The sequence below is a fragment of the Haliotis rubra genome, unplaced genomic scaffold (assembly GCF_003918875.1).
Source record: "Haliotis rubra isolate DU_JTF1 unplaced genomic scaffold, ASM391887v1 Scf261, whole genome shotgun sequence".
NCBI classification, from domain to species: Eukaryota; Metazoa; Mollusca; class Gastropoda; order Lepetellida; family Haliotidae; genus Haliotis; species Haliotis rubra.
Window position 1 is genome coordinate 1203682 of NW_025766681.1, and position 20879 is coordinate 1224560.

General features: G+C 39.2%; 1 protein-coding gene across 1 annotated transcript in view; it reads right to left on the bottom strand.

Moving 5' to 3' along the window:
• The window catches only part of LOC124280189, a 43804-nt gene that overhangs the window by 6173 nt on the left and 16752 nt on the right, over positions 1–20879 (bottom strand). Inside the window, exon 2 of the mRNA XM_046716087.1 lies at positions 5822–6071. Within this exon, the coding sequence (XP_046572043.1) occupies positions 5822–6071 (250 nt within the window). The remainder of the gene's footprint in view (positions 1–5821; positions 6072–20879) is intronic.

Genomic DNA, 20879 nt, shown 5'->3' on the forward strand with positions numbered 1-20879 from the left:
TGTGATGGGAACTGATGGGGCAGTGCGAACAGTAGTATACAACTGTTACTATTCAGTATATTGCTGGCACAGAGAATATTTTAGCTGACTTGTTGTTCTGTGACTGTACAAACGGACATGATAGGGATGTATTCAGGATAATGCCCTTGAAATCAATATGTTCGAATTCAACTCATGACAGATTAAGCCCAAACAGGTTTCAGGGTTTGATACGGTGGGTGAACAGGCAAAGGAGGAATAGATTTGGAGAATCAAAGAACAAATTAACAATTGACTGGGTAACCATTTACAACTAAAGAGGTATATAGTTATGGACCTCCTCCTCTACTATAACACTGATGTAGATGATGAACCTGTGACCAGACGATATGTACCTTCTCACCTGAAGAACCAGGTAATACAACTGTATCATGATAAAAGCAGATAAATCTTTTTGACAAACACTTTTGACACCATGAAGTCAAAGTATTATTGGCCAAATATGTACAAAAACGTTTATGAATACCTATGAAAGGATGTCACATGCCAATCACAAACAGAAATGGGACAGAAAATGTAAACATAATTGTCACAGAAACATTAGAAGCTTTGAGTAAATACCATGTCAAAACGTCCTACTACCAACTAGGAAACAGGCGGGTGGAAAGCTTCCATAGGATGCTCTATTTTGTGCTTGCTAAAAACCTTAATGACGATACATCTACATGGGGTCTGTGCCTTATAATCAAACGTTTGCGGCAATCAGATTCAGCATGTGAAACATCCCAAACCACCCCATTATTCCACCTGTATCACCCCTAGATACCTTGCTAGGAAGATATATTTAGGGGAAGATGAGCACCATCTTGCTCTTCAACAGCAATACAAGAGCATACTGGTCCATGTAGACATGACGAAAGCCATACAGAGGCAGGCTAGGTTTGCAGACAGGACAACCAAGCCACATGAGATTAATGTAGGTGACCCTGTCTGTTGCAAGAACCATCAAAGTAAGAACAAATTGCAAAACAAATTGAAACCTTTTCACATATTGACAGAGCAAACGCTATCATTTAGCAGCACACTATCTGAAATCAGTTAGATGAAACCACCACTGAAGCACATGCACAGCACCTAAGTAAGATGAGTGGTAGATACCCTGAGACATTTCAGGTAACAAAACCTAAACATTAGGTCCCACCGAGTGCTTACAGCAGTGACGACACTGACAGTGTGACAACTGGTCCATTAGTGAGAACTACTAAACAATATTAAAAGGAAAGGTCTGATTCTGAAGAAGAGGAAGATGTACCATCAGCCGATTTATCACATAGGCTAGAGATAATGCTGAAACTTTAACTGACCTTAGTCAAACTCACAATGACAGGCTTAGTGATGATGACATGGGTGCTGACGGACAGACAGGCTTTCACACAGTACAGTTAATCCCCCGTGACAGTTAGTTGGTTATAACGGCTTAAGACAGACTAAGTGAAGCATCAAACATGGGTTGGAAAGTGAAGAAGCTGCTGGAAACAGTATCTGGCTAACTGTGAGGATTCTCGTGAGCTTTGCATATAGTTGTACATAGAAACCGTGTATTTCATCGTTTGTTTAAGAGAAACATGTATCTGCCAATGTTACTTTTCCTATTTGGGTAAGCCAGAGGTGTTATGTCATTTGTAAAAGTTGTTTTTCAAAAACTTAATGAAATCACAACAACCAGGTACCAGTGGCTTGTCATAGACTTTCCCCGTAGTTTATAATGAGGTGCTAAAATATCACAGAAAAAGTAAGATTGACTGTTCAGAAATTACTGGAACACCATCATTCAGACAGGTTGACAGGCATGTTTCTAAACGACATGGCGAAGCCATGGGTTTCAATTCTATTTTAATTTACACTTCATGGGATTAATGAAAACAGAATTTAGCTGATTGCACACCGAACACTTTGCCGGGAAGGCACTATGTTTCCTCTTTGGCAAAGTATCTGATGCAGATATGAAGAAATATGACAATCAGATAGGATTAGCTTCCATAGTATAGGAAGAATGATCGATTCTGTAACAGATCCAAGTACAAATTTCAGCAAACTCATATGCCATTAATGAAGGCATTGACAACCTGGGTTTAATTGAGAGAACCATTTCTAATGGTAAACCAATGAATGAACGAATTTCGAGATCAGAATGGACAAGAAAAACATATTTGTAAATTTATTTAGTAATTGAAGAAACTAGACAAATGTTACAAAAGTTGATTTCATCCCTGGAACACGCCCTGGTAAATCACATCTGCTAGCACTATCCCCAAGCACTATTACTCCTAGCCATTTAATGACCCTTCTAAACAAGGTAGGGAGGTGGGGAAGCCTAGTGGTTAAAGCATTCGCTCTCGCCAAAACGCTGAAGACCCACGGGGCACAATGTGTGAATCCCATTTCTGGTGTCCCCCGCCGTGATATTGCTGGAATATTGCTAAAAGCGGCGTAAAGCCAAACTCACTCACTCACTCACTCTAAACAAGGTAATAGTCCATTTGCAAACAAACTTTAAGTTAACTGGAAAACCCGACGTTTTACTACAAAACATTGACGTGAACTAAGGTATTAGATGATGATAAAATTCTGATAATTGCTCCAGTGCCCTTGTAGAATAATAACAGCTAATTTGAAATTATATCAAGATCAACTGGAACTTGTCCATGATTTCGTTAAAAGCACCCGAGACATGAGCAGCATGGTGGCAACGATCATGTGTTAGCTGTAAATGAGGAAGGTGAGGTGAGGTGAGGTGAGGTGAGGTGAGGTGAGGTGAGGTGAGGTGAGGTGAGGTGAGTTGAGTTGAGGTGAGGTGAGGCGAGGTGAGGAGAAATTTGTTAAAAATGTTTTTTTTAATATTTTTATTTGTTCCCATGGTTACAAAGTCAATAACAAGGGTATATGGTAGCAACGAGCACAGAAAAGGTGAAGATACATTGCTGTAGAGATGTGATAATAATTAGTTGCTGAATATTGGGATGAGCGAATTCCATTTAAGATTGAATTTTTCGATTTCATTGTTTCTCTTTGAAATAATTTTTTTCTGCATGAAAATATCTCTTTTAATACCTTTTTATAATTATTGAATTTTGGAATTGATTTTTTTATATTACATAAATTGATATCTTTTTAGGCAGAGATAATGATTTGATTTAGTAATACATCATTATGCAATGTACCAAACCAAATCAAATATTTTGTGATGTTTATTTTTCGTGGTAAATAGTTATTAATCCAGAGTTCTAGATCATTCCAGAATTTCATGCTTTCCCAGCATTCCAAATAAACATGACAAATGCTCTCAGAAACATCATTGCAAAAACTACACAAATCATTGTCAATCAGGTTCATTCTCGATAATTCGTTTTTAGTATAAATAACTCTTTGCAAAAATCTGTATTGAAAATCAAGAAGTTTAACGTCTATAAAATAGTGAGGTGAAATTGGGTTTAACGTCGTACTCAAGAATATTTCACTCATACGACGACGTGCATGCGTGTGTATGTGTATGTGCAGCTGCTTGTACTAGCCCAGACTTAAGCTGGTTTTATAGCACAAACTCACTGAGATACCATGCCGCAGTTAAGCATGCATACCCCACTCAGACACATTATACTGACTCCGAGGCGACCAGTCCTTGTTGTACCCATTAATGACGAGCGCCACAGTGACCAACAAGTACCATATTTTAACGTCTATTAGTATGAGGCGGCCGGGGATCGAACCCGCGACCTTCCGCTCTCCTGGCGGACGCTCTAATCACTAAACCACGGAGGCGGCAAATGAGGAAGGTAGGTCGAAACATGTACCCAGCCTTTAACAGGTTACTGCTCTATCCAAAGTCATATATACCCAATCAATTTAAGTCAGCTCTATGTGGCTCTATTTATGAAAAATACAGATGAGATCAAACAGACATGTTGACCAGACGTGATGCCTAGTGCCATTTTGCTGATGACAGAATGTGCTACAACTGGTCGCTGGATAGTTTCCACCGATACAAGACCTGATAATGGCTGAGTTTGAGATGGTGCCAGTTGATACTGATGGTGAATGTCACGTTCACAGAGGAACACTATGACAACGGGAACCTGAACCGGCTAGAAAATGAAGCACCTGTTGTGTGAAACCTACATCGGAGATTGTTGCTGTAACATATGATGTAATGGTAATGGGCTCCAGGCGTGGTGAACCAGTTAACAGATACATCGAACAAGGCAACAGTGATGTGAATCCACAGTGCCACTGATTTGTTGTAAGGTGAGTCCGTAAACAATGTCTTTTGAAAACTAAGAACCCATTTGAAAAACTCTATATTTGCGGGCATGTTGTAATTACTTACTACAGCTTGATGCCTGTGGGTCCATATATACATTCGTTGAACACAACGGTGATAAATCGATGACAGTGTAAGTACTCATTTTTGTTATGGAATAAATGTAGAATCAGTTGATTCTCTTAGACTATCATTTATGTATTATTATGTTTTACAGATTATAGTATGCAGCAGAGAGGGTTGTTGTTTATATTTCATCTTGAAGCATGGAAACACTGGACCCACCAAGAACGTATGTTGAACGTAAATGAAGTAGTGGACTAGAAAATTGAGAAGAAAATAGAAAAATTCTATCGAGAAAAGTGGGTTTGTAACACTATTTGTGATGTACACTTGTCAGAGATATGTCAAGCTTGTAAAAAAATGTAACCAGCTAAGCAGATTGTTAGTCGTTCATCTGCCTCTAAAACAGGCAGGATAGGCAAGCACAGGTTGAGCTGACAGACAGTAGGAAGAGCGTGGGCAGACCAGCAGAAAGGCAAGCGAGGGACAAGGAGGAACACTGACCAGGGAGTCCAGCCCATCGGCTGCCCAAGGGTCAGCCTGACTTCACCTTATCCCTGGTAGTCTCTGTCTGACTGTGTAAACTGTTAGCTCCACCTCACATAGTTGTACTGCGAGAATAAATGCACCCATATTTCGGCATTGTGAGAGCCAGAGGTGTTACACATCATCAGGTGACCGAACTTTTCTATTGTTTGGAAACAAACGCGCTTATTCCTAAATGAGAAAGGCCTAATAAGAAACTTTCGGTGTGTGCGTTCTTCATATTGTTTTGCATAGTTATACAAATATATTTCTAGAACTGCGAAAGTGAGGTATATGACAATATTTATTATACATCAATGTGACTTCATCACCAGCTGACCCGTGAAGATCCGGGTGTAGAATTGATCTTCAGCAACCCATGCTTGTCACAAAAGGCGACTATGCTTGTCGTAAGAGGCGACTAACGGGATCGGGTGGTCAGGCTCGCTGACTTGGTTGACACATGTCATCGGTTCCCAATTGCTCAGATCGATGCTCATGCTGTTGATCACTGGATTGTCTGGTCCATACTCGATTATTTACAGACCGTCGCCATATTGCTGGAATATTGCTGAGTGCGGCGTAAAACTAAACTCACTCACTCACTCATCACCAGCTCTCCGCAAGTCTCAGATAACAGCCTGTGGAGCCGTAAAACTATAGCTACACAAATCCAAATAGTGTTACATGCTTCAATTATTTCCTCAGCGAAAACAAACTGTCACATATGTTTAACTTCTCAAAAATGAAGCAGTTGAAAAATAATATACAATATATTCTACGGAGTGTGTACGATGTGACGTACGGTCACATAACGGCTGCTTGTAGCAGAGGCGCTATGCTGGTCGCATTGAACTCTGGGAAGTGATCACACATAGGTTTGGTAACAATTACCTTAAATGGCTTTTTGAGCACAGGTATCGAAGAAAGTCTCACCTGCAATATCTCTGTATGTTCGTGGCATTGCGCTCATAATCTATTTTGCTGTAGGACTCACACCCTCCCTTGCATCCGCGAGTGTACACAGTGGCCGACTGACACCGACTGGCGTACATTGTCGGGGGGTGAATTGTCATTTTGATCCATCTTAGGCCACACCGGTTTCTGTTGGGGTCGGGACTGGACCGGATGTTGAAGACAAAACCGGAAGTGGGTAATATGTACACCGTAAGAAGCAGGAAGATCACTGAAATGTACAAATGACATGATCAGACAGAAAATAGGATCCATTTCTATGTAATAAGTGAGTGACTGAGTGCGTGATGGATGGATGAATGGACGGAAGGACTGATTAAATGGGTCAAATGCACAGGCCCGTAAATATTCTGATTCGGTTTGAAAAATCTGTGGAAGAAATTTGCCTATTTGACAATTCTTGAACCACAGAGAGAGCTTTGTGGTTGTATATGTTTTTTATTGTGAATGTGAGCGCCATTTCGGTGTAGCTGCTAACACCGGTATCACATGCTTGATTACGGTGCTTGATCACTTGCGTGATAATTTTGTTAGCAGCTACACCGAAACATCGTTCACATTAACAATATAGAAATTATACAGCCATAGAATTCTCCCCTTTGTTCATCACACCAACTTCTAAATGCCACTCAGAGAAATTATTGAAACTTTTAAGGTAATCGAAGTCCCTTAAGCTTCAGTTTAACTTATTTACCAAATTGAATTCCGAGATTTTATATTCACTAAAGAATGAATTCAGCAAGGAGGAGAGTGCAATGGGAGCGCTTGGTGATTCCTTCATTATTTAACCATGTTTAATTAGTGAACTTTTGTTGCAAAATGATAAATGTTTGCAAGCTTTGGATGTGTGTATGAAGCAGACTTTGTGCATGTTTCTTTCGAATAACAGTTATGTTTGTAGAATGTCAAAGATTACATTTCGTGTCAGTAATAATACTGCGTCTACATATTAGATCTGTGCCTATCTGGGCCTAGATTTTCGAAGCTCTCTTAGCGCTAAGATAGTCGTAAGTTAATGTTAATGTATGGCACTTACGACTATCTTAGCGTTAAGAGAGCTTCGAAATTCTAGGCCCTGGATTCTTATGTACTCGCTTATCTTCGCTTATCTCCAAAAGTAATTGTTATTATTACTTCTCTCCGACAGAAGTTTGTAGGTGCAAACAAAGTGAAAGACATTTAATAATTTCAAAATGAACAATTACAACACCTTAACTCATGGAAAGGACTAAATATAATGAGAGAAAAAAATAAGGTCTCGCATAAAATTTCAGATTTTAATTACGTCAAACATAGCAGACTTGATTCATTGTTTTCAGTTTAAATAAAGAAAGTCAGTATCGAGTATGTCCTCCACGTCTGGCAACGTCTGGGTACACTTCCAATCAAGGTAAGTCATTTAGATATCATTCTAAAAGATAGATGCGATCCTATATTTTTTCCTTCAGTATAGTTTGGAAGTTATAAGAGGCATGAAGTTCAATTTTCAAAATAATACTTTATATCTTGAAATAAAAATAGCAGTAACAATCGGTCGAATGATGTTTCTGTTAATAATGAACATGACTAAAAACGTACATACGTTTGACTTATTCAAAGAGAAATGATACAGTATTATGCAAAAAATAAAACGAATATATATTCTTTTTTAAAGGCCAATCAGAAAAATTCTACGGCTTCCAGTAATTTAACTATGCCAGTATTAAATATAATGAAGATGGTCTGAATGTTTAAAATTCTTATATTTCGACTTCATTATTTCAATATTTCAATTGCATTACATAACTGACGAGTGAAACTGTATGGGATATTTAACCGACCTGTGTACGATAAGTCACTTGCATTGCATCTTAAGTGATGTGATGTGATGTGATGTGATGTGACGTGACGTGACGTGACGTGACGTGACGTGACGTGACGTGACGTGACGTGACGTGATGTAAACTATCAGGTTTATTGTAGTGTACAATGGGTTGTATCAATCGACACTAGCTAAAAGGCGAAAGTAAACAAAATCACAAAACAACAAATGTACAATAACCACGACCAACCAAACAACCCTGATTAAACCACGGCGCGAAGACATATTGTGTGTAATTGTGGCTGGTTATATATAGCTAACAGTCTAATACTTTCTTGAAAGAACAGCTCAGCAGGTATCTGCATATAAAATGTTGCTAAGATAGTAGTATCAGACTAGGTTCCCTTTTAAGGGACAATCCCATCATCCATAGCGGATATAGTCTGATGAGACGGAAGTGGTTGTCCCTTCTCTCGCGTTTGGCATCACATCAACAGCAGGCGTACATTACCGCAGTTTGAAGACACACTTCATACTATTAATACAGTCCCATATATGCCATAATGTTACTTCAAAACTATTCATGTAAATCAGGTCAAACCCTCCCGTCTTTCTTCGCAAACACGACGTCATAGCAGATGAAACCGGAAGATGGACGGCACAATGGCGGAACAAAGCCATTACCGGACATCTGTAGAACAGCTAATCAGGCCCCGCTGATAACTGAACTAGACAGGGACAGTGACTGTTCTGTTTTTAAAGACACTGAATGGTCGCTGGAGTTGCTTTTCTTAACCGTTTCAGGATCCGCTGGTCGAAGAGCCGACATGACGTTTTATCATCTGATGTCTGTTAGCATAGTTGGTCCCAGAAATAAACGTCTGCAATCTGTGTCCTTTTGGGGTTTCCACCCACACTGATCTGACATGTCGCGATATGACTGAAATACTTTTCAATCACTTTGTTCTTCATATCGGGCTTCTTGCACCAAAGGGGATGACACGAGCATTCACGTAGTGAAAGATCTTTGTGAAGGTTCCATGAATATCGAAACTGCAGGCGCGTAGCAAGCCATTTTTTCCGCGCAAGCCCGATAGGTTGTAAAGCTTTATATTAAGATAGTATTGAGGGCTTGCCCAACCTTTTCAGCAACACTCATGTATAAGCCCGGGCTTTTTTATAATCGTAGCCCCTGAACTGCTAGTAATAGTTCGTGATATTTAGTTGTTCCGGGAGGACACAGACGGTGCTGTTTTAGTGAGGCCTCTTTACAGACAGGTTGCGGCTGACGTACTCAGACCAACCATGGGCCACTGTAGGATGTGTGGGTTCTTGTACCAGACAGATTGGCCACTGTAGCAGGTGTGGGTTCTTGTAACAGACAGATTGGCCACTGTAGCAGGTGTAGGTTCTTGTACCGGACAGATTGGCCACTGTAGCAGGTGTAGGTTCTTGTACCGGACAGATTGGCCACTGTAGCAGGTGTAGGTTCTTGTACCGGACAGATTGGCCACTGTAACAGGTGTAGGTTCTTGTACCGGACAGATTAGCCACTGTAGCAGGTGTGGGTTCTGACAGAGCGCATATCTCTGAAACAACTCGGTTTCAATTTTTAACACCTTGCCTTGGAAACTGCGATCAGAGAAAGGGAAAACCCGCGAAAAACACAAACAGTCATTCAGTGGTTCCCTAGTAGGATCATAAATGACAGGATTTATTAACTATCCACAATATAAACTGACAACCAAATGAAATTTTACCATAGTTTTAATTTAATCTAGTTTAAAAATCACAAACGACGGATGCATGAAGTAAATGTATTGAAGATACCGCAGCCGAATATATATCAAATTCAGTAACAAAGTAACAAAGTATGTACCCCCTGTATAAACACCCAAAGGTCTCTGGCGCACAGACAATATCGGTCTTCTGATGACGTCTCGTGGGGTACGTCGCCATTCTTCGATGATTGACTAGATCAGTACTAGTGGGTTGAATGTAGGATTTGGTTGATTTGGGCTGTATGGGGTCTGGTGTTGGACAACACGTGGCATCTGTTTTGAGAATTGGTAAGGCAATTGTACGAAATATGCAATCAATGGGAGCTGTCAACGTTCCGTTAACGATGACCAGGGGAAACATTCTACCCACAATTCATCCCAACACCATCACACACCGTCCACGACAGACCACGACCTCCTGAACACGACATGTCGCCGTTTTCCGCTGTCTTCTATCAGCGCTCAATAGACCGCATTCATCAGTGAAGACGACCTTCTGGCAATCGCGTCGCTGCCAACGACGTACAGTCCTGGTCCATGTCAATATGTGCGCTGTCAATAACTGTCCTCTATATGTCTGTAAGCCTTCATTCCTTGAACCTAGAGCTGACCACGTTACTGACTGAGATGCAAGCTACGCCAATACCAGACTTGTTCGTGGCCAGTCTGTTTTTTGCGGGGGGATCATTCACATTGTTCATCCTTCTCCATCAAAATCATCATCACGGTCCCTAAGTGTAGTTTTGGCTGCGGAAGCGACACCAACATTTCACTTTTGTCTTTAGCCCACTTCCCACCCCCTAAACACAAAAGTACAAAAATGCGCCGTGGACATGCGCATCACTTTCTGCACAGAACATAGTTGTGTTTGGTCAATGTATTTTACAGTGGCTTAGTTTGAGCTTGTGTTGTGTTGCTGCAAAATTTTATTTATAAGTTGTAAATGTTTTTGACCATCTACATCATGGCGTTCAGATTGCGGTCAAAACGAAACGTATACACATTGACAATACTATAATATTAAACTGAAAATGTAAGAGACCCGTGGGTATTGCGTCTTACCTGAGAACAGATGGTCAGTAGTTCGAGCAGGTATTAATGTGGGTTATTGGGCACCCGGTCAGGTATTTAGGAGTAAAAAAACATACTATATATGTGAGCACAGCAGAGATATTGAAGTCAACACGGAATTATAAGCGTATTACTCACTTGCATTGTAGAGTCATGGTTTAATGTTTCATCTAATGAATATTAGAACAGAAGGAAATACTGGTTGCCTAGCCTGTCCATGTTGATGTGGGCGCACAGGGCGTCATTCTTCCTATGTGGCGAGTACCACTCGGGTCGAACAAATTCCCGATTCTTGCTCTCCAAAGTCACTCATATCTGGGCAATTGACGAGTTTGTATACTTCAAAGGTATTGTGCTTGCTTTTTAAAGGTCCGTTTACTTCTGTTTTACCTAATTACATACATTATTTGAACGAATATTCACCTTGCATTTTGCTTACGCATGAATACTAAGGACTTTTTGGTAATTTATGGACTTTTTTAACAGAAACGTTTGGTGATTACGGAAATGGTCTTGTATAGAAAAACATACACATTTATCCGAGAAAAGGTAGAGGCTTTCACGGTTAATCGCATGGCGCCACAGTTGGTGATAGTTGATGCCAGTTATACAGAGATACCGTTAGTCTCCAGGTGGGAAGAACTGTTAGTCAGGTGGTTAATGGCATCTCACACAGCAGGAGCGGCCATTAGGTGTCGGGGTGGGCGGTAATAGTATGTTTATTCTTCACCACGTTCACTGTCATACTGTATTTACTGTATTTGGATACAAGCTTGTATGCTTTAACTCCTCAACCACCATGCCACGCCCGACCGCATGCGCACATACCTCCTCCTGGGCACTGGGCACAATGAGGAAGGCGGTGGGGTAGCCTAATCGTCGTCACGCCGAAGACCGGGATTCCCCACATGGGTACAGTGTGTGAAGCCCATTTCTGATGTCGTGATATTGCTGGAATATTGCTACAATTGGTTTAAATCTAAACCCACTCACTGCAGTGAGGAAAATATATATGGAAGTATAGCAATGGAGGAACTAGTGCACAGATAGTTGTTGGAAAGGCATATCCTACACAAAGAAATTTAATTCATATTAATTAAAAGCGAAAAAACAATTTCCCTAATCCTAATCTTATACAAGCAAAATCAGTTATATCTGGACTATATTATTTATATATCACTAAATTAAATTTATTACAATTGTTTTAAGGCCCATGGGCCTAAATTAAGATTATTAAGTTTATTGTTGCGGGCGATGTCCCTTTGTACAAAAACATATAGCGAACGTTGATGTTTACAACGTTCATGGTGCAGTTAGGGGATTCCATGTGTATATGACTCTCTGAACTGTTCAATTGGTAAGATTGGGACTTAAAAAACAGGAAACATTTTGAGTGCTTGAAACCTTGTTCTTGTTTTCTATTCATTAAAAAGTATTGGGCGAATTACAGTCATTATGATTTGCTAACAAATAGAGACACTAGGTGTTATACAGAATAGAGATGTGTCATTCAGTTGATGGTTTGGTTAGAAACAAGACCAAATTCGCTCAGTGTATCCTCCCTGCTTCAATGTGTGACGTGATGATTTGGCAAGATGAAGGACGGAGATTGTAACTGCGTTGCATCAGGTTCTCTCTATCGTATCTATATTTCTAACATCAAGTTGCATGTTACGAACACCCACCAAATCATATTTAGTACAGACAGTTAATAATGTTAATCTCCCCAGTATTCTGAAGGCTACGAGTGTGATTGTCCCCTGTTAGAGATCATATCATAATATTGACCAAGGATCGTGGCATATATTTTACCGTTATGAAACCGAAAACAAGCACACTTTGGCTGATTAATGGCTCTGCGTCAGTACCGTATTTGATGAACAGACAGACCTTGTGCTGAATGCAATCATTTGTTTCTTCAAAGTGACAAGATTCCAGAATCTGTTGTCATGGTTACCAGATGGGTGACACATTCCTTGTGGTTCCTGCCGTTATATGGATTGATTAGAACTACAAACGGTGTAAAACTCACTCACTTGGATAGAACACAAAATAGCGGAACTGTTATTCACTTCAAGACTCCACATGCTAGACTTAGTATGCCGGATAACTGGGACATATTATGGTTTTGATGGCCACGGTTACATATTTCGTACATTTACAAGGTTTATCGTGGTGGCGTGAGTTTGTTCAAAATTGTCTCACCCAGCAGGAAAATGGGTACCCGGTAGAAAAAGTCATATGACTATAACCTTCTAGCGCCTAACAGGCAGCTTGGGTTATCCGGGGTAATAATGTGCTGTGCCTTGATTGTTAGCGCTATGAGCATACCTAGTGTGGAGTTTGGCGCTATATAAATGGACACATTATTATTATTATCGTGATTTCACCCTCCGTTTTAGGTCCATGGGTCTAAATGAAGATTTGTCAGTATATTGTTTGGGGCGACGTCCCTATCTAAGAGCACATGGCGAACATCGGTATTTACAACGTCCGTATGGAATCTGAGGATTCCATGTGTACAGGAGTTACTAAACTATTCCATTTAAACGATATGATGGAAGCTCTTGTGACTTAAAAACAGAAAACAGAATGAGTGCTTGAAAACTTTGATTCTTGATTTCACTTCATTACAAATTATTGGGTGTCCCCGAATATGTTGTTTTATTTGATTACCGATTTAAAGACGTTATTTTCAGTATTAAGCACGGGGCATAAATGTAAGAATTCCCGGTAATCTATAAGCTTGGAACAAAGCTCTTACCTCCTTATAGCTAACTCTTACCTCCTTATAGCTAACTCTTACCTCCTTATTGCTAACTCTTACCTCCTTATTGCTAACTCTTACCTCCTTATTGGTAACTCTTACCTCCTTATTCCTTACATTTACCTCCTTATTGGTAACTCTTACCTCCTTATAGCTAACTCTTACCTCCTTATTGGTAACTCTTACCTCCTTATTGCTAACATTTACCTCCTTATTGGTAACTCTTACCTCCTTATAGCTAACTCTTACCTCCTTATTGCTAACTCTTACCTCCTTATTGCTAACATTTACCTCCTTATTGGTAACTCTTACCTCCTTATAGCTAACTCTTACCTCCTTATAGCTAACTCTTACCTCCTTATTGGTAACTCTTACCTCCTTATTGCTAACATTTACCTCCTTATTCCTTACATTTACCTCCTTATTGGTAACTCTTACCTCCTTATTGCTAACATTTACCTCCTTATTCCTTACATTTACCTCCTTATTGCTAACATTTACCTCCTTATTGGTAACTCTTACCTCCTTATTGGTAACTCTTACCTCCTTATAGCTAACTCTTACCTCTTTATTCCTTACATTTACCTCCTTATTGGTAACTCTTACCTCCTTATTGGTAACATTTACCTCCTTTGTGGTAACTCTTACCTCCTTATAGCTAACTCTTACCTCCTTATTGCTAACATTTACCTCCTTATTGGTAACTCTTACCTCCTTATTGGTAACTCTTACCTCCTTATAGCTAACTCTTACCTCCTTATTGCTAACTCTTACCTCCTTATTGGTAACTCTTACCTCCTTATTGTTAAGATTTACCTCCTTATTGGTAACTCTTACCTCCTTATTGGTAACTCTTACCTCCTTATTGGTAACTCTTACCTCCTTATTGGTAACATTTACCTCCTTTGTGGTAACTCATACCTCCTTATAGCTAACTCTTACCTCCTTATTGCTAACATTTACCTCCTTAGTGCTAACATTTACCTCCTTATTGCTAACATTTACCTCCTTATTGCTAACTCTTACCTCCTTATTGCTAACTCTTACCTCTTTATTGGTAACTCTTACCTCCTTATTGCTAACATTTACCTCCTTATTGGTAACTCTTACCTCCTTATAGCTAACTCTTACCTCCTTATTGCTAACTCTTACCTCCTTATTGCTAACATTTACCTCCTTATTGGTAACTCTTACCTCCTTATTGCTAACTCTTACCTCTTTATTGGTAACTCTTACCTCCTTATTGCTAAGATTTACCTCCTTATTGCTAACTCTTACCTCCTTATTGCTAACTCTTACCTCCTTATTGCTAACATTTACCTCCTTTGTGGTAACTCTTACCTCCTTATAGCTAACTCTTACCTCCTTATTGCTAACATTTACCTCCTTATTGCTAACATTTACCTCCTTATTGCTAACATTTACCTCCTTATTGGTAACTCTTACCTCCTTATTGCTAACTCTTACCTCCTTATTGCTAACTCTTACCTCCTTATTGCTAACATTTACTTCCTTATTGCTAACATTTACCTCCTTTTTGCAAACACTTTCCTCCCTTAACGTGATCAGAAATGTTATTATTTTTCCTGTGTGGCGTGAACCCCTGAATAGCTGTTAGTCTCTTTGACCCCAACTGCGTGGATGATTGCTGGTAACGTGTGCACTCGTCATGTCGAAGGTTCTGTTTCGATTCCTCATTTGGGTACAATTCTGGTATATCCCGCGTGATATTGCTGTCATTTATTGCTAAAAGCGGCGTGGAACCACACTCACTCATAAGGTTTGTGTAGAGGTTAAGTAAAACATTTAATGATTATTTTGGTAATAAAACACTGTTTGAGAGAAAAAGTGATATTGCTGTATTTTTGCTAAAACGACGTAAAGCCACACTCACTAACTCATAATGGTATAAAATGTTCTACAAATGTTTGCTTTCAGGCAATGTGAAACATCTGATAAATATTTTCATATCAAAACACTGTTTGAGAGTAAAAGTGTTTACCCAAGATAGGGACGGACAGTAGTCGTTTAACTGGGGGATTACGGTACGTCACGAAGATACATAAACATTTCATGTGATCAAGTCATAATGCCAATGCTTATCAAACAGAATATCCTCATGGTGAGACGAAGGCTGTAAACCGGATCTTCTGTCGGAACCTCGTTATACCCTGTCCTCGATACAATGGCCTCAGTGATTGAAACCCTAGATGCAGAATACCTCCCTTAGTAGGGAATTAAGCTATGAAAGACCCACTTAATTGAATTTTGCTCTAAATTCGTTATCACTAGACACACAGTGCCAAGTTCGATTACGGCGCCGAGGTATTTGCTGACTTGCCACCGAGAAGACTTTGGCGGTGACACCTTGGTTCAGACCCAATATAGATGTAGTACAACGCCATCAAAGCCCATAGATGTTTTATGCAGAGGATCTGTGTACACGCTGTAGTAATCCGAATGTGTATACAATTGATTTAACGCATCTATTCGTGTCTTTTATGGTTGGATTGTGACTATATATTACACTTACGTTGCGAGTAGTCTGTTTTTGAATTTTGTTACTCTCTGAGTGCCCCCACAACTGAGTTTAACGGCTTCAGGCCGGGGAGGTTGTATGAAGAATCAGGACTGTAATAAGAACTTCAGTGTATAATAGAAAAGGTTTCTTATATTTTGATACAAAAGTGGAAGCATCGGTTTCTGTCGCCCTTGGTCGTGGACGTAAAGGATGAGAGGACCCTTACCTCTGACATCTTTATCAAAATAGCCATACGTAGTTACATGTTAGTTTACCTAGTTACATTATAGTTCACCTGGATACATTATAGTTTACCTAGATACATTATAGTTTACCTAGTTACATTATAGTTCACCTGGATACATTATAGTTCACCTAGTTACATTATAGTTTACCTAGTTACATTATAGTTTACCTAGATACATTATAGTTTACCTAGTTACATTATAGTTCACCTGGATACATTATAGTTTACCTAGTTACATTATAGTTTACCTAGTTACATTATAGTTTACCTAGTTACATTATAGTTCACCTGGATACATTATAGTTTACCTAGTTACATTATAGTTTACCTAGTTACATTATAGTTTACCTAGTTACATTATAGTTCACCTGGATACATTATAGTTTACCTGGATACATTATAGTTTACCTGTTATACATTATAGTTTACCTGAGATACATTATAGTTACATACATTTATAGATACATTATATAGTTCACCTGGAGTTTACCTAGGTTCACCTATATTATAGTTTACCTAGTTACATTATAGTTTATAGTTTACCTATTATAGTTTACCTTTAGTTACATTATAGTTTACCTTATAGTTTACCTAGTTTATATAGTTCACCATTATAGTTTATATTATAGTTTACCTAGTTACATTATAGTTTACCTAGTTACATTATAGTTATACCTAGTTACATTATAGTTTACATTAGTTTACATTATAGTTTACCTTGTTACATAGTTAGATACATTATAGTTTTTGGACATAGTTACATTATAGTTTACCTAGTTACATTATAGTTTACCTAGTTTTACATTATAGTTCACATTATAGTGGATTATATTATAGTTTACATAGTTATATTATAGTTTACCTAGTTACATTATAGTTCACCTGGATGCATTATAGTTTACCTAGTTACATTATAGTTTACCTAGTTACATTATAGTTTACCTAGTTACATTATAGTTTACCTAGTTACATTATAGTTCACCTGGATACATTATAGTTTACCTAGTTACGTGTTAGTTTACATAGTTACATTATGGTTTACCTAGTTACATTATAGTTCACCTGGATACATTATAGTTTACCTAGTTACGTGTTAGTTTACATAGTTACATTATAGTTTACCTAGTTACATTATAGTTCACCTGGATACATTATAGTTTACCTAGTTACGTGTTAGTTTACATAATTACATTATAGTTTACCTAGTTACATTATAGTTTACTTTGTTATATTATAGTTTCCATAGTTACATTATAGTTCACCTGGATGCATTATAGTTTACCTAGTTTTATTATAGTTTACCTAGTTATATTTTAGTTTACCTAGTTACATTATAGTTCACCTAGTTACGTGTAGTTTACCTAGCACATGCCAGTTTAAATATTTTACATGCTAGTTTTCCTAGTTACATGTTAGTTGACCTACTTACATGCTAGTTACATACATGTCATAGCCTTGTTACATGTTACTTACTGACATGCCATAACTTAGTTGCAGATTAGTTACACACATGATATAACTATGCACACATTTATAAACTTCCATATCACCTGCTCAACACCTTCATGTAACTTCCATCTATGTCAATATAAACTACTTAACACCTACGTAAAACTTTAACATTACCTACTTAACACATATATATCATGCACATATCACCTACTTAACACATATATGTCACGCACATATCACCTACTTAACACATACATATAACTTCCGTATCACCCACTTAACACATATATGTCACGCACATATCACCTACTTAACACATATATGTCACGCACATATCACCTACTTAACACATATATGTCACGCACATATCACCTACTTAACACATATATGTCACGCAAATATCACCTACTTAACACATACATATAACTTCAATATCACCTACTTAACATATATATATCACTTCCACATCACCTACTCAACACCTACATATGAAAGTGGACTTTGAAAGACATAGTAGTAGTGAGAAAAAGCGTGTCATTGAATTCTTTTAAATCTAATATTGTTATAAAACAAAAGACTGCTCCTCAATACTTTGATATTGGATCAAGAAACACTAATATCATCCTTACAAAACTACGTTACATGTGTAGTCAATTGAATTATGATCTATTTCGTGCTGGCATAAGAGATAACCCAAGTTGTTCTTGTGGAAATGTTTGTGAAAATTCTTATCATTACCTATTTGACTGTCAATTATATACGGTACAGAGAACTACCATGATGACTAATTTACGCAGTGTTACCAATGTGAATATAAACAATGAGTTACTATTACATGGCAATGCAGATCTGATTGTTCACATAAATCAAAACATATTTAAAATTGTTCAAACATATATTTGTCAATCAAAACGATTTTCTTCATTATTGCAATCGTTCCATTCTTTCACATCTTTCTGTTCTTGTCTGTCCATGTTGTATAATGAATGTAAATAATATTATGTAAATTCTACGTAGAGGGTGTACTAAGTTGTATAACTTGTACCCATCATTTTCTCGTGAATAAAATGGCACCCGTGAAGAGCCACCTCCTCGTGGTGGGTGCTGGGTAACGCTAAGCGCTCTTCGACCCCCCGTTGTGGACCCGGGGGTATATTTGGTCCACCAACCCGTTTGCCGTGGGTTGCGCCCCTGTGTCGGTGGAGGACGGGAGGCTGGTGGTTGAGGGCACTGGGAGCCTGGAACCCTGTTCCTTTTCCCAACACACCACTTCGCCTCTTACTTCACCTAGACGGGTGGTAGAACTGGCCCGGTTTTATCAATCGGCTGGTCACGCCAAGCCCTGTGCGTGGTGACTATATTGCACATTATAATATTATCATTGGGTCTTGGATTTTTGGGATCTACAGTGTATGACATTTTATTACTTTAAATTGCCTAGAGTCCTGTGCCAGAAGGCGGTGGCTCATGGGCCAATCTGGTGATAGTAGACCTCTGGAATCTGTGATTCTTGGGAATGGTGTCATGGGCCGAACCAGCCTGGCATTTATTCTTTTAGTTTTTCATAGCTTTTCAAGTCTTTATCTCTGGAGTATAACACCCCTGTATCCCTGGTGTCAGCATCTCGGAGATCCGGTGATATATGACGCTGTCCTTGTTGATATTCCGAGGTAGATGGGGAGCAGGGGTGCTGAACTTATTGACTATTATCATGGATCCCACTCCATCTGGTTCCTTGCGAAATGAAAAATAGCGCCGGTATGAAAATGTTGATGACTCTAACAAAACTGCTTCTGCCAATTCTGAATCATGGGCTCGTTTCCTTGTGATTGAGGCAACTGATTTTCTGCCCATCAAACTAAATCCTTTCGCTATATCGAAGGCTGTTTCTGGAATTTGTGGAGATGTTAAAAACGTCACCCGTCTCCGTAGTGGTTCACTTCTGGTGGAATGTGCACGGATACAGCTATCTCTCAATCTATTATCGATTAAAACATTTGCCAGTACAGAGGTTGCTGTGTCCGTGCACAGAACTTTAAATTCCTGTCGTGGTATCATTCGCGACAGAGCTCGCTGTCTATTTGACATGTCCGAGGAGGACATTGCTGCAGAGCTTCACGATCAGGGTGTGACAGCAGTCAAACGTTTCACTATCAGGAAAGAAGGTACCACTATAAAAACAAACACTTATCTCTTGACGTTTGCTCGTGCTTCACTGCCACAGTCAATTAAAGCTGGATATTTTAATATCGGAGTGGACGTGTATGTCCCCAGTCCACTCCGGTGTTACAAATGCCAAAAGTTTGGTCATGGGTCAAACTCTTGTCGTGGCTCTGTGGTATGTCATAGATGTGGTGAGAGCCACAACAACACAGACTGTGACAAGAGTTTTAAGTGCGCTAACTGCCAAGGCCCACATGATGCCTCATCTAAATCCTGCCCTGTGTGGCAAAGGAGTCAAAGATAATGAAATTAAAATGTGAGAAGAACATCTCGTATTTTGATGCCAAAAAACTTCTTGCAAATGAGGTTTCAAGTCCAGTAAATATGACATACTCTGCTGCTGTCACTCGTCCCGTAGCAACATCATCAGTTACATGCCAGACAGATTTGACATGGGTGAAGTCGGAGAAACCCACCACATCAACTTCAGTTGTATCACTCCCTCTCCCAGTAACTCAGTCTTCCTCTGGATCTCAGACTGAGAATCAGCCAGAGAACCAGCCTCAGAATGAGCCTGAGACATCACCTCAAACATCGGACAAACAGCAAAGTTCAAGTCAATCAATAAAAAAGAAAGGAAAAAAATACCATCGGAAACAAACAACTGCCGTCCCTTTACCTTCAGAGCTTCCTCTGGAGAACCCTTTTGGACCTCTAGATGTGGAGGTCACTCCGTCCTCACAGGACAGGCGGAGGAACAGTTCCTCCTCACATTCACGAGGGCGATCACCAATTGAGGCACCATGACTCAATTGCCCAATCTAATTCAATGGAATTGCAGAAGTCTTAAAAATAACTTTAATGAAATACAATTATTGATACAGGACTTTCATCCATCAGCATTTTGTCTTCAAGAAACCTTTCTTAAAAATACAGATACGTTCAACTTAAGACAATACAGTGATTATCATTTCTTTTCCCCTCCAGGAGATAGAGCAACTGGAGGTGTTTCTATTTTGGTACGGCAGGGTATTATACATAGCCCTGTCCCTCTTAATACCAATCTCCAAGCTGTAGCTGTTCGTCTCACTTTACACATTGCGTTGACGCTGTGCAGCTTGTATATCCCACCGTCTTCTGATATCCGACTGTCAGATCTGCAAAACTGTATGATCAGATTCCAAAACCATGTATTATCATGGGTGATCTGAACGGA